General features: G+C 38.8%; 2 protein-coding genes across 5 annotated transcripts in view; one reads left to right on the top strand and one right to left on the bottom strand.

Moving 5' to 3' along the window:
• sidt2 (SID1 transmembrane family, member 2) overlaps positions 1–14,279 on the top strand; it is a 245,192-nt gene extending 230,913 nt beyond the window's left edge. Inside the window, exons 1-28 of one of the 4 annotated variants that reach the window (XM_065280250.2) lie at positions 801–961; positions 1,332–1,580; positions 1,679–1,800; positions 3,739–3,903; positions 4,223–4,268; positions 4,351–4,452; positions 4,573–4,656; positions 4,773–4,872; positions 4,965–5,030; positions 6,200–6,293; positions 6,469–6,527; positions 6,647–6,658; positions 7,100–7,138; positions 7,506–7,583; positions 8,078–8,193; positions 8,277–8,350; positions 10,259–10,325; positions 10,400–10,473; positions 10,557–10,680; positions 10,773–10,890; positions 10,976–11,112; positions 11,318–11,426; positions 11,531–11,607; positions 11,760–11,806; positions 11,916–12,021; positions 12,111–12,221; positions 13,618–13,731; positions 13,811–14,279. In XM_065280250.2, coding sequence (XP_065136322.1) covers positions 1,371–1,580; positions 1,679–1,800; positions 3,739–3,903; positions 4,223–4,268; positions 4,351–4,452; positions 4,573–4,656; positions 4,773–4,872; positions 4,965–5,030; positions 6,200–6,293; positions 6,469–6,527; positions 6,647–6,658; positions 7,100–7,138; positions 7,506–7,583; positions 8,078–8,193; positions 8,277–8,350; positions 10,259–10,325; positions 10,400–10,473; positions 10,557–10,680; positions 10,773–10,890; positions 10,976–11,112; positions 11,318–11,426; positions 11,531–11,607; positions 11,760–11,806; positions 11,916–12,021; positions 12,111–12,221; positions 13,618–13,731; positions 13,811–13,873 — 2,514 coding nt within the window. In that variant the 5' untranslated portion in view covers positions 801–961; positions 1,332–1,370 and the 3' untranslated portion in view covers positions 13,874–14,279. Of the gene's footprint in view, positions 1–800; positions 962–1,331; positions 1,581–1,678; positions 1,801–3,738; positions 3,904–4,222; positions 4,269–4,350; positions 4,453–4,572; positions 4,657–4,772; positions 4,873–4,964; positions 5,031–6,199; positions 6,294–6,468; positions 6,528–6,646; positions 6,659–7,099; positions 7,139–7,505; positions 7,584–8,077; positions 8,194–8,276; positions 8,351–10,258; positions 10,326–10,399; positions 10,474–10,556; positions 10,681–10,772; positions 10,891–10,975; positions 11,113–11,317; positions 11,427–11,530; positions 11,608–11,759; positions 11,807–11,915; positions 12,022–12,110; positions 12,222–13,617; positions 13,732–13,810 lie in introns of those variants that run through there. The other 3 variants (XM_065280251.2, XM_073815497.1, XM_073815498.1) reach the window with 3 other exon arrangements.
• A 777-nt stretch (positions 14,280–15,056) lies between these two features.
• The window catches only part of LOC135770615 (uncharacterized), a 10,985-nt gene continuing 9,214 nt past the window's right edge, over positions 15,057–16,827 (bottom strand). The window contains exons 23-29 of the mRNA XM_065280254.2: positions 16,657–16,827; positions 16,443–16,550; positions 16,155–16,251; positions 15,713–15,940; positions 15,597–15,639; positions 15,373–15,477; positions 15,057–15,271 (exon numbers count right to left, since the gene is read on the bottom strand). The exon at positions 16,657–16,827 is cut by the window's right edge and continues 4 nt beyond it. Coding sequence (XP_065136326.1) covers positions 15,181–15,271; positions 15,373–15,477; positions 15,597–15,639; positions 15,713–15,940; positions 16,155–16,251; positions 16,443–16,550; positions 16,657–16,827 — 843 coding nt within the window. The 3' untranslated portion in view covers positions 15,057–15,180. The remainder of the gene's footprint in view (positions 15,272–15,372; positions 15,478–15,596; positions 15,640–15,712; positions 15,941–16,154; positions 16,252–16,442; positions 16,551–16,656) is intronic.

The following is a 16,827-nucleotide window of genomic DNA, read 5'->3' on the forward strand; positions in this document are numbered from 1 at the left end:
AACTAAACATTTTCTTGCTTATTGTTCGTTTATGATACAGACTTCACTAACTCAAGAATAAATCTGCACTATAATTATGAAAGTATAAATATTATGTGTAGGGTTTGAAAGCCTCTCAATGTGGTGTTGCTGTGTTATGCATGTATAGTAATGATGGGAGAAACGAAGCTTTGAATCAATTGAACCAATGAATGACAGATGATTCACTGTTCGAAGCGCTCGAATCACCTAAATATGGCGCCACCTGCTGGTGAAAAAGATGAAAAGATCTCAGTCCAAACATTTCACACAATAACTGCAAGGTTTTTAGAATATTTTTTTTTAACTTAAAGTCAAAAATTAGGCAAAATGGTAGCGTTATCAGTCAGAAGGATGGATGTTTAATGAACTTGCATAATAAAACTGACTCGAGTTCGTCCGTGTGTCTTTTAAGTAAGTTACTGGCCATCATGATTTATTCATACCATGAGATGCTGGGGTTGAACCCTGCACATGTTGATTTTGACAGATGGATAAATAAATAGATATTCTTAGTCTCTTAAACAAGTATCTCGTCGACTATCGTTAGGAATTGTTTTGTTAATCTCTCTTTGACCTCTTGCTCGTATAATATTTCAGAGATGGAGCTTTAAACTTTATACACCAGTAAAGCACACTTGTGTGAATTGCTGTGTAATATGAATATAAATGTGTTTGTTTACGTATGGAACGCAAACGTGACGTGGCAAGCAAATGACAGTCACATGACGCGTGCGCGATGACGTCACGGCAACACAGCTTTCCGTATCAACAACAGAGCACAGCGCGAGAGAAAGAAAGAGGAGAGAGAGAGAGAGAGAGGAGAACGACTCCAGTTTGAGTTTAAATCTAAATCAGATTGAGTTTTTGTGAGTTCGTGTTATTATGTGTTTGTGTCAGATCTGTCGCGTGTACAGCGGATGAGAAGTCAGCGGAAGATTCGGTCAGTGTTCATCTGTCTGTCTGTCTGTTTACATACATCTATAATAATAATAATAATAATAATGTCTCGAGAGTATGGAGAATATACACATGTAGATGTTATATAGACATGTATATAGAGAGAGATAGAGTATACACATGTGCATTGATCATTTAGGGTGGTGTACTTCGCCCTTTCTATCACCAAATGAGCTTTTTATTTAAACAAAGCAGCTGGTGTGTTTACAGGTGTGTAAATAAAATAAAATGAGTCGAATATGATGAAAATACACTTATTATAAATGAATAATCTAATGTCATGAATCATGCAGATAATATTGAGATAGCAGCGGTTATAATATTTAATCTCATAATTCTATTGATCTCTTCAGGGTTTCTGGTTGTGTTGTCAGGCTGATGAAGGATCCAGGATGCTGCAGGTGTGCTGTGGTTCGGTGTGGGTCCGGTCCGCTCCCGGTTGGGTCGTCCTAATGCTGATGTGCTGCTGGTGTCCAGGAGGAGCAGACAGCACAAATGTGGTCATTCATAAAGACGCTCAGTTTGATGTGACGTACAGCGACACCGTCACCAGTGACAACCAGACCATCTACTCGTACAACCACACCGTGTCCAGAAACAAGGCACCAGAACCTTCATTTACATAATCTTTATTACTTTCATCACAACACCTCTATTAACTGTCTGTTTGTCTGTCTATCTCTCTGTGTGTCTGTCTCAGACGGAGGGCGTGCGAGTTTCGGTGGAGTTGGTGTCTGAGAGCACTCAAAGTCCGGTCCTGTTCGTGGTCCGTCAGAAACAGGCGGTTCTGTCGTTTCAGGTTCCTCTCATTCTCAGAGGCTTGTGAGTACACCTGTTGCCACGTCCCATAACCCTGACCACACCTGTAGTTAAGGGTGTGCCAGTTTTATTTGGACTCAGATACGATGGGTGAACTTTGACCCCCTTCACCTGAACATTGTGTGTTTTTCTCATGAAATTAACTGAACTGTCACTTTCACTTCTGTATTTTACAGCACAGAGTCGAATGTGACAGGAAATGTGCTGCTTGTGTTTTAAAGGGGACATTTCACAAGACTTTTTTTAAGATGTCAAATAAATCTTTGGTGTCTTCAGAGTACATATGTGAAGTTTTAGATCATGTAGATCATTTATTATAAGTTAAGGTATTTGTAGGTGTGAGCAAAAATTAGCTGTTTTTGGTGTGTCCTTTAAAATGCAAATGAGCCGATAATGCAAACACTGATCACCATAATGGCGATTTTTTTTTAATTGAAACTCAATTGTGCTGTCAATTATTTCTCTCTCTCTCTGCACTAAATGGCAGTGGCGTGGTTGGGTAGTGCAGATTAAGGGGCGGTATTATTATATTAAGATCAACTTCTGACATCACAAGGGGAGCCAAATGAAATGTCCCCTTTAATGAAAGGATTTATATTTCCTCTTGACTTCAGGGGTTATTCTGTAAAAGACTTCTGTATAGAGAGAGGAGTCAAAGTTACTGTGTCTCATAACTGATCACAGGTGTAAAACAGAGATGTATAATCAATAAAGAATAATTGACGACGGCCATTGAGTTCAAAAATAATGCACACCCAATGTGGTAATGGGACACAACACGAAGCACAGTATGGCTGTCTATCAAGGGTTCACACCAACCAGGTTTGAGGCGTCAAATTTGCATTTAACACATCTAGTTTGCCGCTTGAACATTTTGACCCTAATCCTAACCTCACTTCGTTTGCGTGTGAAATTGTACTCATTGAGAGATTCACGGAGAATTTCGCGTCATAGGAGGGGCTTCTGCGACTCCGCTCGCTGTCAGTAATCAGGTCACTACTAGAGCAAGCTCCTGATTGGTTGACACTGTGCGTTTTTCCGCCAAAGTTAAAAATTTTCAATTAAAAAAAAATATATTTATATATTAAGTATTTATAATATAAATGTATATACACATGTAAATATTTCTTATGTACATGCGTGTGTGTGTGTTTGTGTGTGTGTGTGTGTGTGTGTGTGTATTTATTTATACATAATTATTATACACAGTACACACACATATATAATGTAAACAAAAACTTTTATTCTGTAAACAATTAGTCATGTTTAATTGTTACGCAGCCCTAAAGCGGAGATACACCGCGGGTGTGAATTATTTTCAAATAATTCAAAGAACCAGGGTCAATTATTCCTCAATTACCAGGTTACCACAAACATAACACTGATGGTTATTTTAACTCTTTCCCCGCCATTGATGAGTTATCTCATGAATTAAGAAAAAACGCTTCCTTTCTGCTTCTGATATTTCTGCTATTATCCACTAGGTGACGCTCTTACCTAACTTATAAACACTGAAGCACCCACTGATCTAAAAACAGTAAAAACTCTGTGTATGTTTTCATCATCTCTTTGAATCTGATCTCTAACAAAAAGCCTTTATAAAAATTTACTTATTTTTGAAGAAACCTACCAATATTTGAAAGGTGATAGAAAGTAAAACAGGTTGAAAGCAGAGGGTCTGTTCTTTCATTTGATATATTTTATGTTTATATATTTAAAGAAGAACATTTTCTGGAAGGCATTAAACTTTTGTAAAAACATAAAAATTGTGTGTGTATGGCGGGGGAAGAGTTGACATTTGTCAGGTCAGATGTGCATTTATAGAAAAACACCCATGAAACATTGTTCAGCCAATCAGAATCAAGCATTTACCAGACCTGTGATATAATAGTATGTAAGTTAATGGATGATGATGATGATGATGATGTGTCATCTCTTCAGGTATCAGAGGAAATATCAATACACTCAGGTGGGCCGTACGCTGTGTCAGCCGCCTACTAAAGCCGTATCAGAGATGCAGTTCTTCTATGTGGACGTGTCGACTCTCTCCAGTACATCAGTTCACTATCAGCTGCGAGTCAGTCGTGTAGACAGCTTCATTCTGCAGTGAGTTACTCATATATGTCTTATCTTATCTTACCAGTCAGGTTTAGTAGTGCTATAGACCTTTGACAGGATCACACGTCAATCTGATAGACAGACGCAATAACTTCACTGAGTGTCATCAATCTCACCACTTTCATTTGATTGCATCCTGGAAAAAAACTAATTCATGAATAATGAAACATTGTGTTGAAAAAGAACAGCCTGCCAGTTAGGGTTTAGTGAAATGTTTAGTTGTTTTAGTAGTGTAGTAAACATCAGAGAGTTATGCATTGTGCGTCTCTGATCACTGAAACTTTGTGTTCTCTCTGTGTGTTTACAGGACAGACAAGAAATTCAGCTTTAATGCGACTCCATCTCAACCTCAGGTACACAAACACACAACCGTGAGCTTAGAAATCAGTACATTACTGCACTTCTGGAGTGTAATGATTGTGTGTTTGTGTTTAGTTTTTCAAGTATGTGTTTCCTGAGGGTATGGACACAGTGATTGTGAAGGTGAATTCACAGAAGAACTTCCCATGTTCAGTTATGTCTATACAGGACATCCAGGTAAGAAACACACACACACACACAGGTATATTAAAGAGCGTCACACACACACACACACACACGCACACACACACACACACACACATGTGCTCATATCTGTCTTTCTCTTTGTTTGTCCAGTGTCCAGTTTATGATTTAGATAATAATGTGGCATTTATTGGGATGTATCAGACGATGACCACCACAGGTGCCATCACAGTGCAGGTAACACACAGACACACAAACACAAACAGAAACACACAGACTCACACACACACACACGAGTATACTTTGATATGTCAGTCCAGTATGTGTGATGAGAGTTTTGTGTCTCTTTGCAGAGGAAAGATTTTCCCAGTAACAGTTTTTATGTGGTTGTGGTGGTGAAGACTGAAGATGAGGCGTGTGGAGGACCGCTGAGATTTTATCCACTCTCACCCGGTTAGACCAATCAGAGCGCACCATCATCAGGCCAATCAGAACGCATTACAGCGTCACTGTACTGTGTGTCTGATATTGTGTTTGTGTTTCAGATGAGCTGTTTGATGCTGGAAATCGAAGTAAAACTCTGGATGTGATCGTTTCTCCTGCCATTAATTGTGAGATCGTTCATTCATTCATTCATCTATTCATTTATTAATCTGTTCATTCACTTATTCAGCTGTTCATTCATTCATCTGTTCATTCATTCATCTGTTCATTCACTTATTCAGCTGTTCATTCATTCATCTGTTCATTCACTTATTCAGCTGTTCATTCATTCCTTCATTCATTCATTCATTCATTCATCTGTTTATTCATTTATTCATCTGTTCATTCACTTATTCAGCTGTTCATTCATTCATTCATCTGTTTATTAATTTACTCATCTGTTCATTCATTTATTCATCTGTTTAGTCATTCGTTCATTTCTTCATCTGTTCATTCATTTCTTCAACTGTTCATTCATTTATTCATCTGTTCGTTCATTTATTTATCTGTTCGTTCATTCATCTGTTCATTTATTAATCTGTTCATTCACTTATTCAGCTGTTCATTCATTCATTCATTCATTTATTCATCTGTTTAGTCATTCGTTCATTTATTCATCTGTTCGTTCATTTATTCATCTGTTCGTTCATTTATTCATCTGTTCGTTCATTTATTCATCTGTTCGTTCTTTCATCTGTTCATTTATTAATCTGTTCATTCACTTATTCAGCTGTTCATTCATTCATTCATCTGTTTATTAATTTATTCATCTGTTCATTCATTCGTTCATTTCTTCATCTGTTCATTCATTTATTCATCTGTTCGTTCATTTATTCATTTGTTCATTCATTCGTTCATTTATTCATCTGTTCATTCATTCGTTCATTGATTCACATGTTTATTCATTCAGTCACTCACTCATTCATCTGTTTATTCACTTATTCACCTGTTCATTAATTAATTTATTCATCTGGTCATTCAGTAATTATTAATCTGTTCATTCATTAATTTAATTCATCTGTTCATTCATTTATTCATTGTTTATTCATTCGTTAATTCATCTGTTCATTCACTTATTCACCTGTTCATTCATTCATTTATTCATTGTTTATTCATTCGTTCATTCATCTGTTTGTTCATCTATTCATCTGTTCATTCATTTATTCATCTGTTCATTCATTTATTCATCTGTTCATTCATTCATCTGTTCATTCATTTATTCATCTGTTCATTCATTTATTCATCTGTTCATTCATTCATCTGTTCATTCATGTATGTATTTTCTCTGTCCCTGTAGCTGAGGTGTATGTTATGGGAATGCTCTTCTGTCTGGGAATCTTCCTCTCCTTATATCTGATCACATTTCTAGTGGCTTGTGTGGAGAATAAGAGGTAAGAGTGTGTGTGTGTGTGTGTGTGTGTGTGTGTGCGTGCGTGCGCGTGCATGTTTGTGTGCGTGTTTGTGTGCGTGTTTGTGTGCGTGCGTGCGTGCGTGCGTGTGTGTGTGATGTCACTGTTGTATGTTAGTGATGTGAGGTAAATGACAATCATGTCTCTCTCTCTTTAGGATGAACAGGAAGAGGGAGGGGCTTCTGCAGCCAGGTGACGCCTCTCCTGCAGAGACAGGTGTGTGTGTGTTTGTGTGTGTTGTACTCTGTATGAATCTGTGTTTGTTAAAGTGTTTGTTTTAATGATAAAATGTTCTCTTTCATCCTCTTGTTTTTTTTCTGCTTCTATATCTACAGCATCTCTCTTGGGTAAGAGGTGTGCGTGCATGTGTGCGTGTGTGCATGTGCCTTGCTAACACACAACACTGATTTATTTGTGTGCTGTCACAGTTTGTGTATGTGTTTAATGCGTGTGTGCGTGTGTGTTTTTATGGTTTGACCTCTCAAGACTGTATAAACATGCATGTTATCTATGAAGGTTTAATAATATTAACTGTATTAACACTCCTGTAAATAATCAGAGTAAAGCCAGGAGTATACGGTTGTTTGTCTTTTACTGTATGTGTACGTGAATGTTCAACTGTGTGCGTACGATGTACATGATGTTTGAAAAACTCCTCAGTGCTCATACAGTACGCTCACAATCTTCTGCACCATACACACTGTACGCGCAGCGGACCCTCACGTCTGTGTAAAAACTGGACTATACTTCAGCCTTAAGATCAACACTGTTCTCATTGTGTGTTTTAGGAAAGGCTCCTGTGTCACCCTATGAATACGGCTCATTTGGTGAGTACATGAATGTGAAGATAGTAATGAGGACGCACGTATCATCACAACAACAAGTTATAGTTCAGCTCCTTAACATGAGGGGAATTAAAGATTAACACTCATGACGAGAAATGTCAGCAAACTGGACTGAAGCTAAGATCATTGACCAGCCTGACAGAACATCACATCACATCACACGCTCCTTATAATCTTATCAGAAACAAAGATGGGTTCACACTAGAGAAATAACGGATAATAAACAAACTTCATGCGCTGCGAAAAAAATGCAGTGTGAATAAACAAAAAATCAAACGATCCCGAACAAATCCCAGATGCATTTTTCATAATCTGTGTGAAAATGTCTCCTCTCTCTCTCTCTCTTCAGCTGATAATGGCAGCACAATGAGCTCTGAGGCCGTCACAAACAGTTTACCTTCAACTGATGGAAACTACGGATATACAGGTACACAAACACACACAAATACACACACACACAGGTACACACACACAGGTACACGGATACACACAGCAGTATTCAGATGTTTGTCCTGTCCTCTCTCCTCTGCTCTTTAAATGGTTTATTTTTGTCACAGGATTGGAGACTTTTAAACGCAGATCAATCACAGCACATCATGTAGCCCTCCGCATTGGTGACACGCCCACTTTATAAATCAGCCAATCAGCACGCCCTTGTAAAATCCCCACAGAATCAAATCTCTCAATCATTGATCTGATGCCCCATGAAATGAATATTCATATGTAATCTTGATCAATGATATATTAAGAATTAGTTTTCAGCAGCTGGAGCGAGTGTAGTAATGTAACCGGTTACGGTTTATGCTGATTACAGATGATCTCATGAATAATTCAGTGATGATGATGATGATGATGATGATGATGATGATGATGTTAACCTCTGAAAAGGGAGTGTCAATGATTTATGTGTTTTACACGCAGATCGTTTGTTAGAGAGCGTCGCTCGCAGTCGTCAGGAGTCTTTGAGTTCGGTCGAAGAGGACGATTATGACACGCTGGCCGACATCGACTCGGACAAAAACATCGTCCGTACGAAAGTGAGAATCAGTCGGTACAAAGACGAAATAAAGAGCTCAAAGCGAGGTTTAAACTGACTTCTTATTTTGTTTTCTAATCACAGAAGTTCCTGTGTGTGTCAGATCTCGCTCGCAAAGACAAACGCATCCTCAGCAAGAAATATCAGATCTACTTCTGGTGAGTGAGAAACATCTGACAGCTATCATTCTCATTCATCTCAACCACAGCTTCTGAAGGATCTGTACAGACAATCTGACCACTCAACATTGATGTCGTAAAAGACTGTCCTACAACATAAAGCCTGGAGTAAGATCATTACCTTATAGCGTTTAAACTTAGGTCTGATGAGCATGTAGACTTTATGATGATGACACTTATTGAACTGTGCATTGATCTGTCAGACAATCGTAGGTCTTTGGACGCAAGACCGGGAAAATAGCCATCTTTGAACCTCTGTCACTGATCACAGATGAAGAGCTAGGGGTGTAACATTACAATACATCAATATGGATCAATGCATAAATTAAATTTCTACTGATACGATGCATCAATGCCAAAAATCAAATATCAATATGAGGTACCTTTATTTTGACACTCTCTGCGTCAAATTGTAATTGCATTAAATAAATGTTTGATGTATCTGCAAATACTACATTTCTGGCAAAGATAATCAATACAGTATTGTATCGCAATGAACTGTCCCATTTACACCCATATCTCTATTACAATCAGTGTTGGGAGTAATGCATTACAAGTAACATCCATTACGTAATAATATTAGTTTTCTGAAGTAACAAATAAAGTTACACATTACTTTATAAATGTACACATTACTATTTGAGTTACTTTTTTAGTTTAATTAATTTGATTTAAAATGATGTACTGAATTAAACTAAATGTAGTCACATGTCTGTGTGGGACACTGATCTATATAAATGACTGGATTGTGCATGACGCCACCGCGCCGCCATGTTGGTATACCCAAACGTTCTATTAAATCAATGGACGCGATCAGATTTGAATGACAAAACATCACTTTACTCGTCTCTGTTTTTATACCTGAAGTCATCCTGTACATTATTACAACACAAACGACCATAGTTATTTACTGAAAGTTGTACATTTAGCTTTTTAATCAGTTATTATACATTCATCTTTATTACAGTGTCAGGTCAGCGACCGACTGCAGCATATTTATTATTAATGACAATAAACGTGCTCATTCTGAAATCTATATAAATAATCATGTAATTATGTTATCTTTACAAGTTACCTAAACCTGTTTAGAGAAATAACGCTGACCGTCACAGTGTAGCTGAATGTCAAAAAAACTTTATTTATACCCGTGTCATTAACAAATACAACAGACACACTCACCTTAACGGTTTTTTATAAATCCATTATCCTGCCCGATTAAAACATAAACATTGCAAATAACACCAGAATTAACAAATAATTAACGTACACATATCCTAAAAATTAACCTTGTGTAACTGATACGCTGTAAAGCGGGTGAATTTAAAACATGATTTTGAATGGAAGTCAATGACGATCTCTGCTGGTTGGGTATAACAAGATGGCCGCTTCAACTCTGCGCTGGCTTCACCTCACGCTGTTATGTCAAGCGTTCAATGCGCAATCCAGTCATTTATATAGATCAGTGGTGTGGGAACAGTTTGAGTCAGAAACTGACATGGCAGGCCACGGTTCGACATTATGTAATTTGCAATTTCTGAATGCAGAACTTTAAATCATAAAAAAACACCTGCAAGGCCTGAAAGAGATCAAGCAGTAGCCAAGAAAAAGTAACTCAAAAGTAACTCAAAAGTAACTTAAAAGTACTTTCCATGAAAAGTAACTAAGTAACGTAATTAGTTACTTTTTTGTGAGTAACTAATTATTGTAATGCATTACTTTTAAAAGTAACTTTCCCCAACGCTGATTACAATACATAAAAAAATGTTTTGTCAGAGTTTTAAATGGCCTTCTATGGATAAAGACGGTATAAAGTTAAGGCATGTTGACTATGCTAACCAGCTAAACCTTGAGTAACTTTAATAACAGATGTGTGTTTGTTCTCTATAGGAACATTGCAACAATCGCAGTGTTTTATGCTCTTCCGGTCATTCAGCTGGTCATCACCTATCAGACGGTACGTGGATGACGTCAGTTATTGTTTGTTTTGTCTTTCTTTAACCTTACGATGACTGATGTGTGTTCTGATAGGTTGTTAACGTCACGGGAAACCAAGACATCTGTTATTACAATTTCCTGTGTGCACATCCTCTTGGCGCGCTCAGGTTTGTGTGTTTAATAATCATTAGAGTTTAAAAGTAAACTAGTGGATAACTAACTAATGTAGCGCTCATGTGTGTGTGTGCAGTTCCTTCAATAATATCCTGAGTAACCTGGGTTACGTGTTACTGGGTTTGCTCTTCTTACTCATCGTTCTTCAGAGAGACATCCTTCATAGTCGAGCCCTCGATCGCAAAGACACCACAGCACTGGTGAGAACACACAAAGCTTTACAAACACACACCCTTACTGACACATGAAGATCTGTAAGCACTTAAAGTGTGTGTTTGTGTGTTTATTTCAGGAGTGTGGTATTCCTAAACACTTTGGTTTGTATTATGCGATGGGAACGGCACTGATGATGGAGGGGTTGCTCAGCGCCTGCTACCACGTCTGCCCAAATTACACTAACTTTCAGTTCGGTGAGCACAGTTTAGTGTTCATGTGTGTGTCAGTGTTTAACACTGATGTTGTGTTATATCTAATGTGTGTATGTGTGTGTTTCAGACACATCGTTCATGTATATGATAGCTGGATTGTGTATGTTAAAGCTCTATCAGAAGAGACACCCGGACATCAACGCTAGCGCGTACTCAGCGTACGCCTGTCTGGCTGCCGTCATCTTCTTCTCTGTGCTGGGAGTGGTGAGAAATCAAACACACGACGCTCGTATTAAACATTCATCTCATGTGACGATCACCTATGACTTTAAGTGATCAGATACAAAAACATTCACCTGTGATCAGATCATCAGCTGAATCTTATTGTCATGAATATTAACAGGGCTTTTGTTTTTACCCGTGTGTGTGTGTGTGTGTGTGTGTGCGCGTGTGCGTGTGTGTGTGTCAGGTGTTTGGTAAAGGTAACTCGGTGTTCTGGATTATTTTCTCTGTCATACACATACTGGCTACACTGCTGCTGAGCACACAACTGTACTACATGGGCCGCTGGAGACTGGGTAAGACACACACACACACACACACACACACACACACACACACATGTATGATCTGTTGGACACGCTAGTGGTTTTAACTGTGTGTGTGTGTTTGGTTCTTTCAGACTCTGGGACCATGCGCAGGATCTTTCATGTGATTTACACAGATTGTATTCGACAGTGCAGTGGACCCATGTACATTGTGAGTACAACACACACACACACACACACACACACACACACACACACACACACACACACACACACACACACACACACACACACACACACACACACACACACACACAGCTGTAGTTGTGACTCTCTCTGATGTGTGTCTGTGTGTCTCTTTAGGACCGAATGGTTCTGCTGGTGATGGGAAATATTGTAAACTGGTCCCTGTAAGTCTATCATCTTCTCTCTCTCTTTTTTCTGAGTCACACATGATCGCACCAGTGACCTGTATGTGTGTGTTTGTGTGTTTTTGTGTGTGTGTGTGTGTGTTTACAGGGCGGCATACGGTCTCATCAAACGACCCAATGACTTTGCCTCGTATCTTCTGGCCATTGCCATCTGTAACCTGTTGCTGTATTGTGCCTTTTACATCATCATGAAGGTACGCCTCTCGCGGTGACATCAGCAGTGACTCTCATCTATACCTCATGATTGTGATTCAGTTGTTGTTTTTTGTGTTGTGTTGTGTAGTTGCGCAGTGGTGAGAGAATCCAGTGTCTGGCTCTGGTGTGTATTCTCTTCACGGCTGTGGTTTGGGGTTTTGCTCTCTTCTTCTTCTTTCAAGGTCTCAGTACGTGGCAGGTAAGACTCCATCTCTCTCTCTATACTCATATGTGTGATCAGTTTACAATAGAGCACGACAGATTTATCGTTTTGTTCATTTTATCGGCCGTTATGATCCGGTCGCAGATATATCTGTATCGCCATATAAGCCACAGATATGCAGCCGATATGAACAGGGTTTTTACAGAACACAGAACTGCTTGTAAATGATTAAGTACTTGCTTTTTAAGATATTTTATGAGCAGTTGATTAAATAAGCTTGCACATCTTTCACACGCTTGCAAAATAAAACATAAATGAAAAAGGCGGAGAGCATTCACTTTATTTTAATAAAAGTCAGGACTGATATTTAATCTTCTGAAGTGCAGTCACCCTTTGCCTAGAAATTGCAAAACCATACTCGTATCATTTTATCAAGAAGCTTCTTGAAGTTTTACTTTACGCCGCATTCACACGGTCCGTCAGCGTTAACGCTTAACGGAAGGCTTGTCTGAAGCGTGGCCAACAGCCAATCACTCTGGTCGCAACACAAGCTCCGGTCTTCCATAAACGTAATTGGCTGGCTCTGCCTAGGTTATTTGCATAAGGCGATATGATTGGCTGACGCACGCGTTGTCGCTTGAAAAGTTGAGAAATGTTCAACTTCTGCCGCAAGCAACGGCACTGACGCGGCGCCGACAGATCTACAATTCAGTTCGCCAACGCTTGACGTCACCCATTAAAAGTGAATGGGAAGCGTCAACGCTTACGCCCCGTGTGAATGCGCCGTTAGACTGAATTTTAAAGAATATTAAAGGACTTCACATTTAATCTGGGCTCTTATTGACAGATATTCAGTGCATGTCATCTATTTCAAAAATAATATTTTAAAATAAAATGTTAGTTTTCTAATAACAGAAATTAATCTGTTTGGCACAGGTATAGTTTTTTCTACACACGTATTTTCATGCATTTAACCATACACCTTCAGATTGAAAGATTTTTAAAATCATAGTTAACATTTTAGTCAAGTGTGTCCAAACTTTTGGCCTGTAATGTATGTGGACATCACATTTTTTTGTTGTTTGCACAATAATATTTAATGTAAAGCTGCTTTGCAACAATTAACAATTGTGAAAAGCGCTATATAAAAAAAAAATTGAATTGAATTGAATTGTGTGTAACTGGAACCGTGGCCTGGACACTTACACTGCTTGATGTTCAAAAAAAAAAATGTGTTTATTATATTTATTGGTTCTCACTAACCCCAAAATAATAACTGGAAGAAATCTGAAACATACAAACCAAAGCTCGGGTCTTAGTAGGTTAATGACACGTACGACACAATATAACACAACTTTAATATAAGTGAAGTGAATTACCTGCATTCATTCATTCATTCACACTGATCTGAATCACTGATCTGTGTCACCAGAAAACTCCGGCTGAGTCTCGTGAACACAATCGTGAGTGTATCCTGCTCTCGTTCTTTGATGATCATGATATTTGGCACTTCCTGTCATCAATCGCCATGTTTGGATCCTTCCTGGTGAGTGCACAGTTCAACCTGAACAAACCAAATTAAATTAAAGGATTACATTAAACGTCTGTCTGTCTGTCTGTCTTAGGTTCTGCTTACTATGGATGATGACCTGGATACGGTTCAAAGAGACAAAATCTTTGTGTTCTGATGGACAGACGTTCTGGTTAAATTACAAATGAGACGCCTCGCTGCCTGAGCGTCTTTTTACTGCCAGTCTGAGACGGTAGGGGAGGAGTCTCCTACAGGAGCTAATGCTGATAGGACAGTGAATGTGCCAATCAAACTGCCAGTGCTCCTCCTCTCATCGCTATGGTAACGGTTAATGTAACCATGTGGATGTCCAGTCCCGCCCTGCAAATGTCACTGGATTTTTGTAATGGTAGTTTATTCTTCTATGGCTTCTGTGTCGTGGTTTTGGACGTCGTGCTTCTGACTGTAAATCCGAGCCGAGCTGCTTTCATCTAACGATGATTCTGATGAGAATATTTGCACTGTCTTACAAATCATGTTTTTACAATGTACAGATGGAATGATTAATAAATAAATAAACTTTTTACTGTTGTTTTCCTGTCGTGTTAAACTATAAAGTGAAAGGGGACATATCACAAGACTTTTTAAGATGTCAAATAAATCTTTGGTGTCTCCAGAGTATGTATGTAAAGTTTTAGCTCAAAATACCCCACAGATAATTTATTATAAGATGTTAAAATTGACACTTTGTAGGTGTGAGCAAAAATGAGTTGTTTTTGTGAGTGTCCTTTAAAATGCACATGAGCTGATAATGCAAACACTGATCACCATAATGGAGGTTTGTTGAAACTCAATTTTTCTTTAAATTATTTTCTCTCTCTGCACTAAACAGCTGTGCTGTGGATTAAGGTGTGGTATTATTATAATAAAATCCCCTTCTGACATCACAAGGGGAGGCAAATTTCAATGAGCTATTTTTTCACGTTTGCAGAGAACTAAGTTACTGGGTTGATCTTTTTCACATTTTCTAGGTTGACAGAAACACTGGGGACCCAATTATAGCACTTAAACATGAAGTCTAATTTTTATAATATGTCACCTTTAATGGCCTGATATGGACACTTATGTTAAGGGATAATCAATTGCAGCAAAGTGCATTTAAAATATTTTAATGAAAACTAAAATTTTATAAATACTTAGCCATGGTGTTGAATGATGAGTTTGCACATGGTTTATCTTAAAACAGATTAAAAACACTTTAAAAACAACATTAAAAGCTTGATTTTCACTATGAGAGGAGTCCCAATTTCAGATAAAAAACAACTTCATTCATGAAGCTCACTGCTGTAATAAACACACAGTTTTACCTAAAATACAATTTATTAAAAGTGCTTACAAAAATATACAAATGAGATTTGCACATTGAAAACAGCAGAACTGTTCTGCTTATGAAAAACTACATCAATCCACAAGAGCGGTTGGTCTTCAGTATCGATGAACTTTAATCTGGTTGTTGTCGTCGAGGCTGAGCTGCAGTAATCCACTGGATGAATTTCTGAGATTTGGGAACAGAGGACTGTGATGCTCAGGAAAACCACACAAGAAGAAGAAGATAGAGGAATATAATACCACAATACAACACGTGTTTGTTTGTCACTGATGTTTGTGTAAGGATACATGTTGAGGTTTTTCCTCTGGGCCTCCAGCCAACGTTTATTTCCGTCAATGAGACCCTGCAGACGGTGACCTTCGACCTCTACCGATGGACGCAGAGATGACAGACTGCAGAATCAGAGTTTAAATGAAGCATCATGAGAAAATCACTTTACAACAACTCATGTTTGATGATCAGGGTGTCAGAGAGATGAGCATTCAAATGGAGTTAAAGTGTTTCTCCTCACCTTGATGTAAACCCTGAGTTAGTCATATGGACTCTGCTGGTTTCTATGGAAACAGAGATGTGTTCATGTGATACTGCAGGTGACTGTGATAGATGATGATTGTGTGTTTGTGTTACCTGTGTTCAGGCTGGACCAGGTCGTGTGCATCATGTCTGTTGGTCTGTGTTGTAAAAGTGAGGGGGAGGAGTTTATAGGCCACGCCCACGAGGAGCGAGGTACTTGAGGGGAGATCAAAGAGGGCGGGTTGGGCTTTTGCGTGATTGACCCCAAAGCACCCAAAACTGAGTTTAACTGTCCTGAGATCAGCTGTAGAGAATCAGCCAATTGCTGCACCTTTACAGGAACTAACACACACACACACACAGACGCACACACACTCATGTTATTATTGTGTTTATAAAGATCTTTTATACTGTATGAGTAGATTCTGTACTCATTCACAGATGGGTTTTTTCATACACATTGATGTTGATTTGAGATCAGTTTCTTACTGCTTCAGATGAAATAACCTGAGAGGTAAAGCTGTACAGGTGAGTTGTGTGTCAGTAAGTGTCTCACCTGTTCCCTCGTGTCCATACACACTGCTCATCTCTGACTCGGTCACATCAAATGTCACTTTTCGATCAGCTGACCTCTCGCCATCCTCACCTGACACCTGACACACACAAACACACAATGAGACGTGTTTGTACAGTACGTGTATATGTCAGAGGAAATCACTCAATACACACTGTGATCAGTGTTGGCCGTCTGATTACTGACGTGTGTTTCTTCTTTATTTAAGTGACATTATATGACTGGATGTGAATAAAAATCAGTGTGTGTAAATCTTTGTGTGTGCTGTACCTCTTCAGTTAGTGATGTTTCCAGGAGATTTAATTTTTCCTCTTTTTCTTTTAGTAAAGTTTGACCTTTCTGAAGCGTCTCTCTCAACTCAGACAGATCCTTCACCTCCTACAGACAGACAGAGACACAGACAGACTAGTCATAAAACAACTAGTTAGATGAATGTGTGATGTCATGAGTGTTAGTGAATGATGAGAGAGACACAAACACACACCTGCTGCAGGTTCTGGTAGAGCTGCTGGGCGGAGCTTTCAGTCATGGGGTCCTTCAGACTACTGTGAGCTGCCTGTAGCGCTGCCTGTCTGTCTGACACAAGAGTGCCCTGCTTCTCCAGAAACTGACGCGCCCGCAAGAGAGAGACGCTCTCATTCCACATGTACTGCCT

Source organism: Paramisgurnus dabryanus, chromosome 8 (genome assembly GCF_030506205.2).
Source record: "Paramisgurnus dabryanus chromosome 8, PD_genome_1.1, whole genome shotgun sequence".
Lineage (NCBI taxonomy): Eukaryota > Metazoa > Chordata > Actinopteri > Cypriniformes > Cobitidae > Paramisgurnus > Paramisgurnus dabryanus.